This window comes from Triplophysa rosa, linkage group LG11, assembly GCF_024868665.1.
Source record: "Triplophysa rosa linkage group LG11, Trosa_1v2, whole genome shotgun sequence".
NCBI lineage: Eukaryota > Metazoa > Chordata > Actinopteri > Cypriniformes > Nemacheilidae > Triplophysa > Triplophysa rosa.
Genome location: NC_079900.1, coordinates 8,442,234 through 8,462,730, shown reverse-complemented (window position 1 = coordinate 8,462,730; position 20,497 = coordinate 8,442,234). Strand labels below are relative to the sequence as shown.

At 37.1% G+C, this 20,497-nt stretch overlaps 2 protein-coding genes across 2 annotated transcripts; both read left to right on the top strand.

Annotated features, from left to right (window-relative positions):
- Positions 1-4,529: 4,529 nt before the first annotated feature.
- Positions 4,530-5,831, top strand: rprml (reprimo-like). Its single transcript, XM_057346867.1, has one exon. The coding sequence runs from the start codon at positions 4,894-4,896 to the stop codon at positions 5,236-5,238; it is 345 nt and encodes a 114-aa protein (XP_057202850.1). The 5' UTR covers positions 4,530-4,893; the 3' UTR covers positions 5,239-5,831.
- Positions 5,832-10,593: 4,762 nt separating this feature from the next.
- Positions 10,594-19,962, top strand: itgb3a (integrin beta 3a). The gene is given in 15 exon segments (XM_057346784.1): positions 10,594-11,035; positions 11,150-11,235; positions 11,360-11,564; positions 11,736-11,988; positions 12,066-12,228; positions 12,456-12,617; positions 12,757-12,852; positions 12,966-13,055; positions 13,740-13,874; positions 14,080-14,509; positions 15,702-15,924; positions 16,349-16,446; positions 16,842-16,958; positions 17,376-17,542; positions 18,482-19,962. Coding segments are annotated over 15 exon segments (2,355 nt in total). The 5' UTR covers positions 10,594-10,977; the 3' UTR covers positions 18,554-19,962.
- The last annotated feature ends 535 nt before the right edge of the window (positions 19,963-20,497 follow it).

The following is a 20,497-nucleotide window of genomic DNA, read 5'->3' as shown; positions in this document are numbered from 1 at the left end:
GGTAACCCTAACCTGAGCTGACAGGCTTTAGTTGCGGATGACACTGTGTGTGTGTACATACAAGTTATGGTGCTGAAGCTATGGATTATTGAGATCATTTGCAGTTGCTATTTTGAAAAATAATGATGTCACTCTTGTGCCTTCAGAGGGGAACAGCCAACACAGTTTGTATGTAAAACCAAACACAAGCTAATACACTGCCATTATTGCCCATGGGCACTCAGCCCACATGCAGATTTTCTGAGCCAATCACCTAAACTGTAAATGTCAAACTGCTCTGGAGCTACAGGAAATGTGGAAAAATGCTTGTTGCTGTCACCATTACAACGTGCACCCAAAACCACGTGAAAAGCTGCAGAAGTCAAAATACATTTCTATTTCACACTTTTGAGACCCCTATAAAACACTGATGAGACATCTGCTATAACAAAAAAAGTTAGGATTTGTATGTTCTTTGTAAAAAGTTTAGATAAAAGCGCTGTCAAATTCATAAATGTACATCTGAATGGCTGTCAATGGAGAGGGATGCTCTTTATAGATCACATGGTGTAGTTTTGACATCTGCCAGCAGGGCGTCAAACTTTGATCTCTTTTCTTTTCCTGAAGTTTCCCTTTATGCAGCCTCATCTTAACTTTGATAAACTTCGACGATACTGGGTGACCAGTAACGGAAATACATGCACGCAGGGTTATTTCATATTCCATCATCTCCACCTCTTGTTCAAGTTATCATGCTCCTGTTGTGTCCTCTGGAGATGTTTTTGGCTGGTTCTTTCACTTTGTGTTCTGCTGAACTCATATTGCCCTCCATACTGTCTTCTTCAATTTTACTTGCTAAGACATCAGGTCCCACTATGCACTGAAGGAATCTCATTTAAATGCCCACAGGCATTGGCGCTCCTTATGCATCACTGCTCTAGGTTCATTTTGGTACAGTTCCTTCCATTGGCTGGTGAAAGAAGCACAAGTAAACTATACTGTGTTTAAATTCAAGTATTCTGAGATTACAAGTCATAGATATGGTGTTTGTTAAAACTCAAATAATCACAGTCACTGCTAATTGTTTGGTTTTAAATATAATAAAGTGACTCTTTTAGTCTTGGATTTTTCTAGTGTTTTTCTGGCATATGCTGGAGGTAATGTTGCGTTGAATGATTGTATACAGTATAATCTACCAGAAGTATAAAAGGAGTATTAAACAGTCAGTTAGAAAATATATGGAAGCCCTGAACCACAATGTAAATAAAAGATCTTTGTGAAGAAAAAAATCTCTTCAAATTTTTTTTCTCTTCAAAAGTTCTTAATCCCTTCAAAAAATCCTCTTCAACATTTTTTTCTCTTCAATTTTTTCCTCTTCATCAGTTTTTTTTCCCTTCAAAAAAAAATTAAGAGGATTTTTTTGGAGAGAACAAAAATTATGACATCATACTCGACTAAGCAATAATGCTTTATGACATAAAAAGTATTATGACCTCATAGTCGATTATGGCATAATAAATCATTGTGATGTCATAATAATGCATTATGACGTCATATGTGATTATGACTTCATAATTTTCATTCTGGTAAAAAAATCTTCAAAACTTTTTTCTCTCTTCAAAAAAAAAAACAATCAGGCAAGACTTAGGCTACAGGAGGGAATGTAAGGACAATTTTTTTGTAATGACTTTCTTTTTCTCCAGAACTCAAAAGATATTTGAAGAAGGATGGTAACCGAACAACACTGGCCACCATTGACTTTGCATTGACACCAAACCAGTGTCTCATTTCTCAAAATATTTAATTTTGTGTTCCACAGAAAAAAAGAGATGTATGCAGGTTTTAAAAGACATGAGGGTGAAAAAATGACAGATTTTTCATTTTTGGGTGAACTATTCCTTTAATGGCTTTCAGTATTTAAGTACTCTTCTGACATCAACAGTCAATTTGTTTTCATTAATTAATGCTGATTTTTTTCTGAAAGCCTGCTTCAATTGCATCTGTCTGTCAACTTGAAATCTAGCCCTGCTATAATAAGACATTGCAGGGGAAAGGAGACAGTACGAAAAAAACTGAGAAGCAAAGACTAAAGTGAGACAACATAGGAGAATATTCTCCATATAAAGTCATATTTAGTACCGCTCTATTCAACACAAACCTGTCTCTGAACCAGAGACAGAACCACTTCTATCGTGAGATCTTAATATTTTCCATACAATGGAGGTTTGGAGAAATAATGAGAGTTTAAAAAAATGCTTGAGTGGTGGGGCCTGATTAGATCAATGCTAAAGAAACCACAGATACCAGTGGACCCAACAATAGTCACCCCATCCTTTCTCTCTCTTTTTGCTCCCCTTCTCTGGCCTGTTGCTTAGTTACTGCCTTGTGTGCTGGAATTGTGGAGTTGTGTTTGAGAGGCAGAGGGATAAGCCACCGTGCAGGCGTGATCGCTTCCGTTGTGTGTGTGCATTTAAGTTCTCTTGACAATACTTCCTGAATGATATCTATTACTCACCTGTGACACCACTTTCATTCATACACATTGTGCTTAGAGATGCTTAGAAGATTGTTTGAGCTCCAGAGCTGGTCTGGGGTCAGTATGGGCTAATAACACATAATGCATGTTTGGATTGAGCGCCGCTGAACAACCCGATCTTTGACCAGATGAAGTGAGCGTGTGTGACGTGTGCTCCCAGCAGATGGCTGGAGGTAGACAAGAAAGAATGTGTGTGTGCTGGTGTGTGGGGTCCTGGAAAAGTAATTTTTGACTTTGTGGGGACATTTTTGGTCCCAATGGATAAACCACTTATGAATCAAACTACATGATGTTTATTTGACAATATAATGTAATTATTTATTTTGACAGTAGAGCAGATGCATGCACACACGTATATACATCTTTTCAATTCGAGACTGTAATTGTTATATAAATGATGACAGTGAAAGTGACTGTAATCACTGACTCACAACATAAACTCACTGAAACAGATGTGAGTGCACACACAGCATCATGCTGTGAGACCTCTCCGGGTCTTTTGGTTAGTGCTTGACTGCTAATACACCTCACCGGGCGATCTCAGAAAAGTGCCGCTGAGACTGTGTTAAAGAAAATTAGAAAGATAGAACGAGTTTGCACCTCCAACAGACACGAAACACTTCTAAGTATGTGGCAAGGGAAGGTTAAGCATTTGTATTCTTCCTGTTTTCTTCAGTCCCTGAGTTGAATCAACCAAAATAATTACACCGAAAGAACAGCTTGAGAACAGTGTGTCTTGTTTAACTGAAAGTATTTATTTGTGACTGTGTCTGCGTATGCCTGCGTGTGAGGCTGTGGCGGACATGCCAAATTTTACGTCGCTGGCTTGTTGCATGGTTAAAGTTAACCACTAGTTGTTGTGTCTACGTGCATTATGAAAAGGCAGTGAAGCCTATTGGTTGCTAGGGGACATCATCTCTTAAATTTTGTTGCTAGGCTGCCAATTCCCTCAGTGAAGTGGAAACAACTCCCCATTTTTCTGACCATGCACCCTTCAACCCTCTCTCTCCATCAATTCTTCAGGTTTTCCAACCAAGACAACCATCTGTCTTTATGCGTAAAGATTGCCTGTTGCCTAGGAGCACTCCAAACCAGCAATATGTTCAAGCACCACATTTCAATATTACATTAATATTACAGACTCATAAAAATAGCAATTGTTAATTCAGCCTATGTGTTTTCTCAAACCAAAAAGATACATGTTTGTTCTGTATAGACTGCAGAAGAATGCACAGAGGGAATATGTGTGAAGTCCCCTGAAGCTGTGTGGGAGATAAGGAGACGTTTAAGCTTCTGTATGCATGCTTTTTAATCCGCATTATATAAAAGCTGTTTTAAATTGTTTAGACTACATTGAAAACAGTAATCTAGCGAGTCATATGGGTGAAGGAATTCATGTCTGTCTTTTAGTGACCTTTGCCAAAATTTATTAAACAATTTTCTAAAATCGTTATTTTCTCAGGCAGTTTGAAACAGCTTTTAAAAGCATATATATTATTCTGCTCAAAAGTGAAATAATCATGTAATCCTGTTATTATATTTCTCGATTCATTCAAATATTTTTCTGTTTGGCAAAGAAAGCGAGGAATCAATAGTGAACGCCTTGACTGTCTCAGAAAAGTTTAATCGACACTCCGTTTTTCGTTTCTTAAATTATCTCGGTCTTATCTCTCCCACGGGTTTCTGTCAGTGTGACATTTGCCAGCTGCAGCGCGCGCTCTCAACAAACTCGCCTGGCAGCATCTCTCGCTGTCTTCACTTTCTTTTTGTCACCGTTTCGATGAGAATTCTGTATAGCCTACCGTATGAATTAAATCTAACAGACTTCGGTTTCATAATTCTAGCCCACTTTGGGCTGCAATTGCTTTCTCTACACACGTGTAAAGATGTTTCCAAAAGCACGTTCTTTTATATATTAATGATCATTAACTTTACGTCATGTGGGTTGCTGCCCGTTTTTGACCAATGTTTCAAATCCCCATTGGGCAGAGCATCTTCCAGCTCTGACAGAGAACGGTCTCCCAGGCGACGTTTGAGGCTGATCGCTCTCTCGTGGCCACCCCCACCCCTTCCACATGGACCACACAACACGAAACCTGCGCACAGGTCTCAGCTCAGTTGCATTGGCTTTGCTGCGCTGATTTACGTTACTTAGTATCAGTCGGGTGTGAGAGAACGCAACGTAAACGGAGCACTTTTTCCTCAAACCTGCTTGCGCAGTGATGGTGTGAACCATCACAAATGACTTTAGAAGATACTTGTTTGACTTTTCCCCCTCATGAAACTTGGCCGATTCAACAGGCAGTTGCACAAAGTCAGTCGATGCCATCAGAGGCTTGATTTAGTGTTGTACTAGTGTTTTTGCGTCCCCGCTCAAGATGAACGGAACGTTCTTCAACAATACAGCTTTTACGCGTGGGGCTCTGCTCAACCGCAGCCAAGAGCTCGCGGGGACGCTGGTGGACTGCTGCGCACGCAACGGGAGCGAAGTGACCGCAAACGACGGCGGCGGGTCTTTAGTTCTCGCGCAAGACGAGCGCAAGCTGTTCGTGACGCGCGTGGTGCAGATTGCCGTGCTGTGCGTACTTTCGCTCACCGTCATGTTCGGGATCTTCTTTCTGGGTTGCAACCTCATGATCAAGTCAGAAAGTATGATTAACTTTCTGGTCAAGGACCGGAGGCCATCCAAAGACGTCGAGGCAGTAATGATCGGACTGAGTTAGACACTGGTGTCACCTGTAATCGGGCTGCCGGACCGAATGGCACCAGTGACCATCGATTGTTCTCAGATTGTGTGGAGATATGCAACTTCTACTCGTTTAAAGCAAAGATGACAGAGTGCACGTTTACCAAACGATAATGTATTGTTGGTTCATGTTTACATAGCTTTTGCATTTTAGATATTGCAGTGAAGTGTTCACACGTTTTTACCTCAGAAAATAAGCAGCGTATAATTATTTGTATTTTGTTTGTAAGACAATCACTTTTAAGAGCATGTTTTGTGAACGGTAACTTTTGCATTTTGGTATCGCAGCTGTTTTGATCTTAAAATGTCCAGATGTATTTTTCTTCGACCGAGAGCACGCGAGAGGAGAAGCGCGCGTCTGATGGGGAAACTTGCACGTTTATTTTCCCTGCTCGCACCTGCGGACGTCTCTCCTCTCGGCATGCGCGATGCTCGGTGTGTCCTGCACTTTCTAAATAAGACCTCTACTGCATGCTGTATTTTGTAAACAATATTGAAACTTGAAGTAGTGCAGCATGCTTTGAATAAAGATGTCAAACACTTTTTGAAAGCATTTCTTTTATGTAGGCTACTCCTTGGTCAGACATTGTAACTGTAAGAACAAGTGTTGCACAGCTTTAGATTTTGCAGTTTAGATTGTACTTTTGTATATATTAATATATATATATATATATATATATATATATATATATGATGTATTTATACGGTATATATATATCAGTGCATACCCAGCTAACACAGTTACGTTGTGATGACGTACCTGGACCGGACCATATTCGTTGCCACGACGTATAATAACGTTCCAGCGACGTAACTTTGTGATTCCCATATTCGTCGTGACGACGTAACATTGGACGTTGTTGGGACATGGTGATTACCTCCTGAAGACATGCCTGAGACGTTCCATATTCGTCGCATGGACGTACCAAAAAACGTTTCTGGGACGTGATGAGCATGTCTTACCGACCAAACAGTCACGTTGTTAAAATCATTTTTTAAAATTTAATTTAAACAATTATCATCCCTCATATGGAGGATTAAATTAATTTGTGATTTAATCTGTGCAGTGTTGGGTGTAACTAGTTACTAAGTAATTAGTTACTGTAATTTAATTACTTTTCCCTTGAAAAAGTAAAGTAAGGGATTACTCTTATTTTTTCTGTAATTTAATTACAGTTACTTTTGATGTAATTAAACTAAATACTTTGTGTAATATATATGTGTGCAATAGTGGAATTGACATCAAAATTCAAAGTCTAACTTTAAAATCTGTGCTTTAATGTATAATTCTCACATTTGTAATACGTTGGTCAGTTAATAAGAGTACTTTATGTAGTTTAATATTATTTATTTAAATGAATTAAAAGAGCCCTTTCATGTTGATGTAGGATATAGAAAGTAATTAGTAATAAGTAACTAAATACATTTTGGAGAGAGTAATTTGTACAGTAATCTAATTACACTATTGAATATGTAATTAGTAACTAGTAATTAATTACTTTTTGAGAGTAACTTACCCAACACTGAATCTGTGCTTTAAAGATTCCATGTTATGCACAATTGGAGTAATTCTCTATTCAAATATGTATAGAGCACAGTATAACGATTCTAAAACTCAACACAGCACTGTACATCACAATCAGATATTTTATTTATACTGTAGTACATGACATAAATAATCAAAGACTTCAACTCAATATAGAGGATTTAAAGTAGATATTTATTGAAAGAGATGAATAAACATTATGTTTAAGCTTAACATTATATTGTTGTCTTACCACATACGTTTAGCAGGTTGTCCGTTTTTAAAAACAACATCAAAAGCTTCTTTAGTCACATTCACAAACATCAGGGTCCGTTCATTTAAGCGCGCCAAATCGATCGAAAATCCCTAAAATATGTGTTTACTCTCACATCTCTAAGGTATAAAGTAAAGAAAGAATATTAATAAACCGCTAAAGTAATATCAGGCAGTGAAGAAAAAAAAGACCCTTAACGTTTAAATGATGCGAGCGCGTGGCTCTTTGCAGAACAGAAAAGGCACGTGCGCGCACCTATCAGAAGCGCGCACTAAATAAATAGAAACGAAGTTTTAATTGTGGTATCGAATTAAACTCCTGTTTAATAGCTGTCAGAAGTTGGATTTATTGCATTCGTCTTGACATTATAACAGATTTTACTCTCATCATACATTTTCCACACAATAACATAATAAATAGAAATGACCAGATTCATTAATCAAATGACCAGTGTCCAGGTTTTCTGAAGACCAGTACATCACGTCGCTACGACGTTCTCCATGGGATTAATTCACAACTTTATTTGAGGAAGTGGCTAGGACGTTTCAGGAACATAAGCAAACATTCTAAGAAACGGAACGTTGCAAAGACGTCCTCAAAACGTGGTCATAAAGTAATGTCACGGTGAACAAATGAAGACGAACTGGCGACGTCGTCAGAACGTACTGTGTTAGCTGGGTATTTAGAGAGTATAAACCAAAAATATTTGTTATACTAATAGGCGATATGTTTGTATAGACCTGTGGTAGGCCTACTTTTAAATCTAGCAACATAAGAAACAAGTGTACAGATGTTGAAATGAAAGCTGAAATGTGTGATCTGTTTCCCCTGAGTTAGTGCTTATTGTTTTGAAGGATTCTGCAAAAAGATGAGAAAAGCATAACATGTACTCAAATAATTGAAAATATTGCAATACAAGTTTAACTGAATCCAGACCCACTCTAAAATAAAATGGTGATATAGCACTAAAAGTGGTTCTTTGCTCGAAATCATATAGGGGAACCGAGGTGCTATAGCACCGTGGTTCTTCAGCAGTTCTATATAGCACATCAGTCATCCCAAAGAACCGCTGAAGAACCACTGAAGCACCAAAACATGGTTCTATATAGCACTAAAAGTGGTGAAAACCCGATTACAAGCAAAGAACTATAATATAGTTACAGCACATACACTGAACAAATTTGGAGTTAAGTTTACTTGAAAAAAGCTAGGAAGCAATTTTCACTCAGGAAATGTTAGTACATTTATCAGAACTGTCTAAGTAAAGGCTAAACACATGTCGAATTAGTTTTTAATAGAAATTCCCAAGTACGGGGTCAAGTAAATTTTACTCATCGTTTGTTTGTAAATTTTATTTAAGTAATGCTTCTAAATATACTTAATATTACTTTACATTACAAGAGTCCTAGTTATCTTTTCCTCCATAATCTTTACTTGTTTGTTTTTTGTAAATATTACTTGAAATCTTATATGAGGTATTAATATGTGTTAAGTTAAATGTATCTGAACTTCAAAAACGCTGACAGGCATTTCACAAAAATACTTTTATTCAGAGTTTGAATTCAAATATTTAACAGCTTATTTAAAAAACAGAGAAACAAAAAAAACAAGTTAATCAAATAAAACAATTCAGATCCATTAAACCACCTTCACATTTCCTCTGGCATCAGAGTCCAATCCGTTAACGTTAAATTAACGTTACCTGTGGAACAGATGAACATGGATGTTAATGCCACAATTAGATTATTTGTCATTTACAATTCAAATGAACTTATTGACCTTAATGCATTGAACATAGGCTAATGTTATAACAATTTTTAAATGTTAGAACAAATTAGTTCAAGATCCACCATTCTATCTGTAACAACAACGCCAGTTCAGAGCTATAGCTAAGGCAGAGTTAGCTACGGCTAAGTTAACACTCACATACAGCAGGCTACAGCAAGTTTATCAATATCATATTGGTTTGGTTATATACGGAGCTTAAACTTGATTTAAATTGATGAATATGCATTACACGCAAGTTATTTGTCTAAGTTACGTAATGTTATACATGCGAGACATGGCACTTATCAAACTGAACACTGTCAACATATTAATAGCTCAATTTAGCATCACGTTAATTCTATTATCCATGTGCATAATAAAAAACAACCGCGTTTGCAAACGTTATCCAGAAATGTTAGCAATACCGAGACTCAATAACAAGCGAAAATAAAGTTTATTAACGTAACACTATACTGCAAATGTTACTACATGAATTAAAAATAAAACATTTAATGACTTACCATAGTTTAATACCCTCAGGCGCTGAAAATGTTCCGTTGGGGAAGCTTCCCGAGGCTCTACGCGCCATTTGTAATGTCCGAAGTGCGCATGTGCAGCAGTTATACGGCTGTGTGGAGTATATCTTACTTGCGTTCATCAGTTTTATACATCGCTTAATTTAATGACAAAACACCAAGTTAATATTACTTGGCATTTTCATTTAAATGTACTTATGTATTAGAACACAAATAATTACAAAAGAACCTCAAGTATCACATTGAATTAAATGCAACCTTTTAAAGTAGAAAGACTAAATACAACTTGCTTGTAAAACATACTCAAGTAATGCTAGCTTTATTTACAAACTCAAAAAATCATTTTTTACAGTGTAGAACCAGTTTCTTCTTCACACCTCTTAAAATAATCGTTAGGCCTACTCATCTTATGATTGGCACAACATCAGGAACAGTAAGTAACATTCTGTGTACGAAAAAGAGAAAGAACCAAAACATAAAGTGTAAAAAGGTTTCTGAGATCTCATACATGGACAACACTTATTTTATCCAGAGAAAAACTCAACTGTGTCTTTCCTCCAGTCCCACGGGTCTTTTAATGGACTGTAAAATGAAGACGAGAGAAGTAGTGAGTAGTGAGAAGATTGTGAGACAGACAGATACTTTGACTGGGCTAACATTTAGACCAGATTTATAAAATATTTAATTGTAAAAGTAATGAATCTGTCAACCTTGCATGTGTCAGCGCTGGACGGTTATGTAAAGAATTGTGGCTAATGCTCTTTATGTTATTTTTTACTTTATTTTAAATGTACATACGTTTTTCTGATTTAATACTTTTGAATTTTAATTTATTTGTATCTATTTCGATGCCTTTGAGCAGTTGCATAGTTTTATTACTATGTCAGTTCCTGCTTTAACACAAAATTTATAAATGTAAAAAAAAAGAAATACATAATATAAAATATATTATTCATACATATTTATATTTCTTCAGAAGTATAAATTACATCAGACAAAAATCATCTCGTGTAGAAGTGAGCTTTTGACGTGCTTGTGTAATGCAAACATATTACCAATAGATGGTGCTAAACACCTTGTTCAGTATAGTGCCTGAGGAAGTGGCAAGTGTTTAAACAATTATTAAATACTCGGCAGTTACAGATCAAAAATATGCGTCTTGAACTAAATATCCAGTAAAATCAACACTTTGAAAACACATTAAACCACAGGGTTAACAGGACCTTAAGCTGAAATGGAATAACTTCTATAAAACTGCAAATATGGAGGGTAAGAGACTATTTCTAAACATTTCAGTTTATTTATTTTAATGGTATGTTAACTTTATTAAATTAGGTGTTTACTGTTGGAAAAAAATGAAGGGAGCCAAACCTTCATTTAGTATTTATTTGGTAAGTTTCATCCTGCCTAGGGGCCACACATTTCAGAAACACACGAGATCGCAAAGTGCTGAAAAAGCATTAGGTCATCTGTTGTAACATGCCTCGGAATGACAGTTTCCACTCCCACTTTGAACATCCATTTGAACATCCATAAATTAGCCAGAGTGGAGGCAGAAAACTACCACAACAGGAGGCTGTTATTTCTTTGGCCCGTAGCTTTGGATTTGTTAAAATGAGAGTTACGTTGATGCAAGTTTGGATGTCTGTAGCACTAGTTTCCACGGCTGTGGGTAAGTTGATCTTTTGATATTGTCTGTGCAATGCAATTCATGAGAACCGTTAACAACTGCACCATTAACCAAAATCCTGATGAATTATGTGTAAGAGTTTGGTCATGTTTCCAGACTCTAACATTTGCACTTCTAGAGGAGTGAGTACCTGTAAAGAATGTCTGTCTATCCATCCTACCTGTGCCTGGTGTTCTCAGGAGGTAACAAATACCCACATACACAAACAAACAAACAAACAAACATGTGCATAGACATAAATGTCCATTAAAGTTTAATTAAGGTGGCTCATTGAATCATCTCACTGTCTCACAATGTGTGTGTCAGACCTTTGGAAAGGGGGTGTCCAGTTTGTCCCGTTGTGATCTGAGGGCCAGTCTCATTCAGTCTGGTTGTGGTGTTAAGTTCATTGAGTTTCCAGTTAGTAGCATTAAGATACTAAAGGACCTCGCCTTAAGTGACAGGGCGTGGGGCTCAGCGAGTGACATCGTGCAGATGCAACCACAAAAAATACATCTGACACTCAGGCCAGGTCTGTGCTTCACATACATTATACATATACTGTATATTCATATTTCCCAATTCCAATTTATTTAATCTATTTTTAATGAAAACTGTGCATTTATCTATCCACTTTGATTAGTATAATAGACTTACATTTCTTCCATATTTCTTTCCATATTCTCTTCCACCTTTATTTAAGGCGATTCAAAGCATTTCACCGTCAATGTAAAGCAAGTAGCCGATTACCCCGTTGACCTCTACTACCTGATGGATATGACAAGCACCATGAAAGATGACCTGCAGAAGCTTTTTGTTCTGGGCAGTGACCTGCCTCGTGCTTTAGGCAGTGTCACCAGTAATCTACGAATGGGGTTTGGAGCTTTTGTAGACAAACCTCTCTCACCTTATATGTACATTTACCCCGAAAAAATCATCACGAACCCTTGCTACAAGTAAGCCAAAGTTGTGTTAATTTCACCTTTGCTAGTAGCGGACCATATGAGAACCTGCTGTGTTTCTGTTGATATAGGAGTCATGATACCTGCCCCCCGCAATTTGGCTATCACAATGTGCTGTCGCTGACGGAGCAGGTGGAACGATTCACAGAGGAAGTGAATAAACAGAAAGTGTCCAGAAATAGAGATGCTCCAGAAGGAGGATTTGATGCTATACTGCAAGCAGTCGTATGCAAGGTGACACACACACACACACACACACATTGTACAAATTAAACAAAAAATTAAACAGAAGATTTAAACAAGGTTCTACACAGGTGTCAACTCTCACACACTTGTGTGGTTTTAAGTTCTGTCTCAAGCTCTCATCATACATTTCTTGTATTTTGTATTTCTAATACATGCAAACATGTTCATTGGAAATACATCAGAAAAGCAGATAATCATCACTCTTTCTCATCCAGGATAAAATTGGTTGGAGGCCTGATGCCTCTCATTTGCTGGTCTTCGCTAGTGATGATAGGAGTCATTTGGCTCTGGAAGCCAGACTCGCTGGAATTGTCCAGCCTCATGATGGGGAATGCTATATCAACAAAAACAATGAATATGACATGTCCACTATACTGGTCAGTCTACAGAATACATACAATATACAAATTATAAAAACATCTAAGAGCGACCTTATATATATTATATATATATATATGTTTTGATATATTAATATATAATGAAATACATTGATATTTAAAAGTGTGTGTTTTGTAGGACTATCCTTCACTTGGTCTAATCACAGACAAGATATCTGAGAATAATGTCAAACTCATCTTCGCTGTAACCAGTAATATTGTGTCACTGTATCGTGTGAGTTTATGCATTTTTATTTAACACATACATTACATACATCTCACGTCCATATACAACATACACACAGACTATGAATGCAATATTTTGTCATATTTTCTGCCTTGTTACAGAATTAAAGTGAGCTGATTCCTGGTTCTGCAGTGGGGACACTATCTAGAAATTCCGAAAATGTCGTTCAACTTATTCTAGATGCTTATGCAGTAAGTTAGTAGTTATATATTGTAATATAATGGTTCTATTTTTTACTTGTCACTGTTTTCTGTGCTTTTAATCTGTGAACACAATGGCTGTTTAAATCTTATGTCAAATGGATGGTTCGCCCCAAAATGAAGATATTTTGAAGAATGATGGTTACCAAACAACACTGGCCCCCATTGACTTCCCTTCACGAGTTCCCATATGCAGATAATAACAATAGAGCAAGGGTAGAAAATGGTATGCGTATTTGGCGTGCTGTCCGGGGAGCGGGCTCAGAGCTAGAGCCCAAACCTAGAGCGCACCCCCCGTGTTCCTGCGGGAGAAGCGGGCTCGAGGAGAGGAGAGAACGCAGGCAAGACAGCTTTGTCTATTTATAGGAGAGCTTGCTTGAGCTGATAGGGTAGATGCTGTGGATGCTGATAGGGGATCAGACGAGCTGATTATCTGCTCCCCCCGAACTCTGTTAATTGAACATCCTTTGTATGGACGCAAAAACATTTATCAAAATATCTTCTTTTGTGTTGACATCTTTTTTTTGTTTTCATGTGAACTATGCCATTAATTTAGTTTTGTTGAGAATAGGTTTAACTTGTTTTAAAAAGAAAACATAATGCAACTTTTTATATTGCAGTGTTCAGGTATCATTCTGTGATTCAGATATCATTCTATAGTCATTGGTTTTGTAGAAAATCAGGTCCAAGATTGAGCTGGAGCTGTTGGATGTTCCGGATGAGTTATCGCTGTTCATCAACGCAACCTGTCTGGATGGAGAAGTCATTGCTGGTGTCCGATCCTGTGCCGGAGTCAAAATTGGGGATAAGGTCAGCTTACCTGATGTTTTACTCATTTGGTAATTTAGTGACTCAATTAAATTCTAAACTTAATGCAACTTCATAATTCATAAAGTTTGAACTAACTGAAACTAGCCTGCCATTAGACAGTATTGGAGGTTCAAATATTCTCCACAATCACTTCAAACACTGTTTGTTTTGTAGTTCAAGATGTGTATTCGCTTGTCTCTTTTAGGTCTCATTCAGCATTGAAGCGAAACTTCACGGCTGTCCCAAAGAGAAGAACCGAACCTTCACTGTAAAAACAATGGGCTTCAAAGATACTCTTGAGGTCACTGTTGAATTTGAGTGCGACTGTACATGTCAGCAGTCCTCTGAACCCGCAAGCCCCTTCTGTCACCATGGCAACGGAACCTTAGAGTGTGGCATGTGTCTGTGCGATCCGGGCCGACTGGGCTCCCGATGCGAGTGTTCCGAGGGCGAATATAAGCCCACCCAGCAAGACAGGTGTAGCCCTAACCCGGAGACACCGGCCTGTAATGGGCGGGGAGACTGCGTGTGTGGCCAGTGTGCCTGTCGCTCGAGTGATTTTGGGAAGGTTTGGGGCCCATACTGTGAATGTGATGATTTTAGCTGTCTTCGTTCTAAAGGAGAGTTGTGTTCAGGTAAGGATAGGAATTCTTGAAATACAGAGCACAATGTGATTATAGTTGTTGTTAATGGCATGTTTGGGAGGATTATACATTGCGTTTTGTACTTGTCCTTTACCCAATGATCTCACTCTCATCTCACCAATGTGTTTCACCATATTAGGTTATGTCATCCACATTCACAGCCAAACAGATATGCTGGATTTATGCTAGATTTGTAGATTTAAAGTAGGGGAGACAGGCAATTGTAGTGGCAAAAATGTTAGCTCTAAATTTGTATCAGTCGCAGCGAGTACAGTATTTTACAATGCTTTATTTAAAATTTAAAATATGTATTTTGTTGGTTAAACATTAACACGGATGCAGAGTGCCGCTGTTTTATTTAGTGTGCCCCTTGGGTATAAATGCTAGAGACATACAACACACACAAACAAGTGGCCAAACTGGTTTAAAATCACTTAGTAATGCAAACTCTTGCTGCAAGCTCCTCATACAAAGGTGGATTTTAAGTGTTTGACTTAAGACATGCTATGGGGTTTTATTTTAAGCCTTAATAACAAAGACTAAGCTTTTCAAAATAATGACCAAAACCCACCATAAAAGCAGTTCAAATGAGTTAAAGGAATAGTTCACCCAAAAATGGAAATTCTGTCATCATTTACTCACCCTCAAGTTGCTCCAAATCTGTAGACATTTCTTTGTTCTGATTAACAGAGAAAGATATTTGGAAGACTGCTTGTAACCAAACACTTCTTGGCCACCCTTCTATTTCTTTGTCATTTTCTTTGTTCTGTCGATCACACAAGAAGATATTTTGAAGAACGTAGGAAAGCAAACCATTCTGGGGCACTTTTGACTAGCATTGTAATTTTGGTAGTCAATGGTGGCCAATGGGGAGTAGTGGAGTAAAAATATGATATTACGCTTCACAGTGTAGTGTAATGTAGTGTAATTGTTAAATGCAATTGGTAAGTATAAACACTGATAAAGTACAAATAGATAGAATAAACTACTTCGCTACTGTCCACCTCTGGCATTCTTTCTAAGGTCATGTGTGAGTCACTGAGGACTTAAGAATTTTTATTTTTGGATGAGCTCTTCCCTTCAAAATCTAGGTAACTTGATTAAAAATCTTTACAATCACTTTCACATATGTCCTCAAATGATTTTCCTAGGTCTGTTAATGCACATGTGTTGTCTCTGTTAGGTAATGGCGAGTGCAACTGTGGGTCATGTCAGTGTAACTCAGGGTGGTCTGGTGAGATCTGTAACTGTTCGACCCGCACCGACACCTGTATAGGGAGTGGAGGGTTGCTCTGTAGTGGCCGGGGCCACTGCTCGTGTGGTGTCTGTGAGTGCACCCAACCAGGAGCTTATGGCTTAACCTGTGAGAAGTGTCCCACCTGCCCAGATGCCTGTACCATCAAAAAGTTAGTTTCGCAAGTATATATTTCAGTTTGTTTGGGTTTTTTATATTTAGGTGAGGATGATATCTGTAGGATCTGTTATTTATTCATAAATAATCATTGGAACTCCTTTATAGTTCTGTTTCTATAAATACATTTTGTCACATGTTTTTCCTATAATTTCTAGGAGGAATTTTCAATGAAATGATGATGATACAAATGAAATAATTTGATCATGGAATAATTTCATAAGCAATGTTTGAGTCTCTTTTGAAATATCTGACTTTTGCATATTTTTCTTAAACGTCAGAGGAACCAGATATCAGACTATTAAGGCAACAATCCAAGAAACGAGAGACTTTTAATGAAAAGTTATAAGATGTAAAGAAAAAAATATTTGCAGGTGTTTATACAAGTGTATGTTGTTTGTCTATGTGTGTAACTGCAGGGAGTGTGTGGAGTGTAAACACTACAAGAGAGGAGATCTGTTTGAGAAGAACTGCAATAACATCTGCAGAGATGAGATTGTGCCGGCGGATGTGCTGGGTAATCTCTTCTCCAAACCAGAAAATCTGTAACCTACAATGCCAACATCCAACCAATCCCCATCATATAGTATCTCCTTACCATATTTTCAGATGGTACATTTGAAGGAACAATAAACTTAGTAAAGCTTGTTCTTGTAATGAAAAAAAAATGGGTGCGCCTCTTCCTCTCACTCCTCTTCTTTTTACTTTCTCTCTTCTTACTCTCTCTTGTCTTCATCTAACTTTTCATGTTTTTTCAAACCAAGAAAGCCATCCTAAAGTGAGCTAGAAGTGACCTAGAAGTGTTTTCACATGTGATTTTGTACTGTAGATCAACAAATGCATTTTGAATGGCAGTGTTTTCTCAAGGAAACACAAGTTTTGTTTATCTTCTGATTCGTCTGTTTTCTGCAGTCTTTCGTGAGAAGAACTCAGTGAACTGCAGCTACAAAGATGAGGATGACTGTGTGCAGAACTTCCAGTATTATGAAGATGCCAGCGGAAAGTCTTTCCTGTATCTGATAGAAGCAGGTCAGGCGAGGGCAGAGAGAGACACTGTTACATGTAACATGTTGTGACATGTTGTGAAACATTCTCCACAAGATTCACACTAACGCACACACTTATATGTGTTTGGTCAAATTCACCGGTTTGGCTGGGGAGGTACTGTGTTGTATCAGAAGTATTTTTCTGGAATTCATGACAAAAATATTTTAAAGCTATTTTGAGAAGCTATGCATGAAAACGTAAACATATACTGTACACATTCTGTATTCATGTGGGCAGATGCAACTAAACATATTTAGATATTACATGTGTCATTTCTGTGAACCAGAATTCAATCTGTTTGTTTAAGTGAGAACAACCAAATCAAAGAAGTTGTCTTATAAATTATAAAAACAAAGGATTCTTGTCATTCTCTTTGTTGGTCCTGTTATGTTTTTACAGAGTGTCCAAAGGGTCCTGATGTCCTGGTAGTTGTTCTGTCTGTAGTTGGTGCTATTCTGTTGCTTGGACTGGCTGCTCTCTTGGTGTGGAAGCTCCTGATCACCGTTCATGACCGCCAAGAGTTTGCTAAGTTTGAGGAGGAGAAAGCCAAGGCTAAGTGGGAAGCGGTAAGTTGCCCCCTAACCCACACTTACTTCAGTTTCTTTTCTCTTCACACTCACAACCACAAAACTTGAAAAACATCATGCTTTTAACTGTGGTTTTGCATAGTAACTATACACAAAAACACGAAGTATTTAGCAATATACAGTAATGTGCACAATCAGTATATATTTCAAAACATTGTATTTGATGTTGGGATGAATAGTAAAAGACAAAACAAACACAAGTTTAGAATGGGCGTGTCTAATGTAGAGAACTGTGGTTAGAGTTTTGCAACATGTTTGTTTTAACATTTTAACTGATACTTGCCACATTCAATGTGTAATCCAATTTTTAAAAAACTGCAATATCATTTCACAATCTGTTTTTTTTCTGATATTGTGCAAGACTTTAAATTCAGCATGCACAGTCTAGCCGTGTTTAAGCTAAGGTAGAATGACACAATCGCTGATAGAGGTACCAGAACATTTTTACTATAGGTGTGGCAAGATATTGCAAAAAGACATAAACAGCGTCATTGTTTTTTTTGGACACTTCATAAAAAATAATCATTACAAAACAAAAACTAAGATACTATTGTAATATTCCACTGAGCTTAGACAATTTTATAATAGTCCAAGGTTTAAAATGTTTATATTAAAACATATTAATATAGATTTAATATATAGCCTACTGAAAACCTCTTTTCTCTTTTTCTTCAAATGTTGGGTTCTTCTTGCAAGGAGGATCAAATGTTACACATTTAACCCATACAGTGATCTAATTTATTATCATTCAACGCCATCTCGACACCAAGTGGACATAGTGGGAAGTACAGATACTGTATTAGAATGCTTGTGGGAAAGCATATGCATATGAACATTGTATTTTACTCACAGGTATCTAGCCACAAGTATCACTTTTAGTATCTAAGCAATAATGAAGATCACTCTTCTCTTTTATAGGCTAATAATCCGCTCTACAAAGGAGCCACCAGCACCTTCCAAAATGTGGCATATAGTGGCAATAAGGAATGACATCACATCTCAAAGTTCATCTCACAATTATCTGACATTATCACATCAGGGTTTTTCTCCATGAAAATGGATTTAGAGGTTTTAGTGGACTTATAAGATTGAACTGAAACATTTTAAAATAATAATTCACTGCTCCAAAGTCAGTCATTTCACTCATTTTTGAGATGCAAATTTAGTGCATCTCATGACATTTTACATACATTCTTCCCTATTTACCCCTTCCTATGTCTTTATTTAAAATGTTGCTTAGAAACAGCTCAAGCTGAACTTTATAATAAATTCATAAAGAACATGACAAAACGAAATTAATCGACACCCTTAGAACTTGTGTCAGGCAATCAGATTCACATAATCCAACACATGCGCTTATTTTTGGAGTTTTAGTTAACTCTTCTGCAACTGTTGCCATAGTGATTATGAATGAGGTTCACTCTGTTGTAATCTGTTGTGCTTTATTTTCCCACTGTGATGATAAAAATATATCATACATGTAAGATTCATATAATAGATATATGTGTAAAATTATTGTTTTAAAAATTTAATTTTTGTGTATCGTATGATATGAAAGCTGTTGTGGAATTGGTATGACTGAGCACCTTCCAGCACTATTTTGTTTTTGTTTTGCACTGCTGGTATCAATTTGATAATACATTTTAAACTTGCATCATCAAGTTGCCAGCGGAAAGTCTTTCCTGTATCTGATAGAAGCAGGTCAGGCGAGGGCAGAGAGAGACACTGTTACATGTAACATGTTGTGACATGTTGTGAAACATTCTCCACAAGATTCACACTAACGCACACACTTATATGTGTTTGGTCAAATTCACCGGTTTGGCTGGGGAGGTACTGTGTTGTATCAGAAGTATTTTTCTGGAATTCATGACAAAAATATTTTAAAGCTATTTTCAGAAGCTATGCATGAAAACGTAAACATATACTGTACACATTCTGTATTCATGTGAAAAACAGGAAGAGCATTGGTATGAGAATAGGGTGTAAGAATTTAATAAAGTATAGTCAAAAGGTAAGACGATAATGAACAAATTCATCTGAATGCAACTAAGGAGTTCTGCGGGGGTTCTGGCTATCAGTGACCTCGATGTAACTTTGCATGCAACAGTAGCACACACTTTATCTGTGCTCAAATCTGGCTTCAACAGAATGGTGGTGAGAAAAGCATTTTAAAAATAAAACAAATTACATCCTGAGAAGCTCAAACCAAAAACTCTAAGAGAGAATGATTTTTTTTGTTCTTTTCCTACCTCGAGCTGTTTGTGCTGCAGTACTTTCATCATAACTAAATGTCATAACATGTATGTGACTGCGGTTTTATGTTTTACATGTGCTCATGTTTTGAATTGAACTGAATGGTTTTACATGTTTGCTTCATTAAACTGTTTTATGTTGAATCTGTGATTGATGATCATGCATTTCACAATGATCATATCATGATAATGAAACTTATTCTCTTTTAACATTTCAATTTTAAATCTCCTACTGCAGTTTTTATGTTTTATGATCTACAATAAATCCACATTTTCCTCACATGCACATCCTATGCTTCTAACCTTTATGCAAGCTTATAGAAAACGTTATGCAATAATATTATTTTTATTATTATGCAAAAACATCAATTCAGTCACTATCTTCCACCTTGTGTTAATTGCAAAAAGTAAATCACTTAGGAGGTACATATTACTACATATTCACAAAAAGTAAAAGTGAGGTAAAATAAAGATTCCATTGAGGATCCATTTATTACAGTGTTAAAGAACCAGGTAAGAAGAGTGCAGCAGGGAAGACAGAAACAGGTTATGTGACAAGAAGCGGTCAAATGTTATTCTGAGTCACTCTGAACCCCTGGTTCATGCATGCAGAAAAACTGTGAATCCAGAAGAAATCAGAAAGCCATTGAATCAAGAAGCTATATGTTACATAATAACA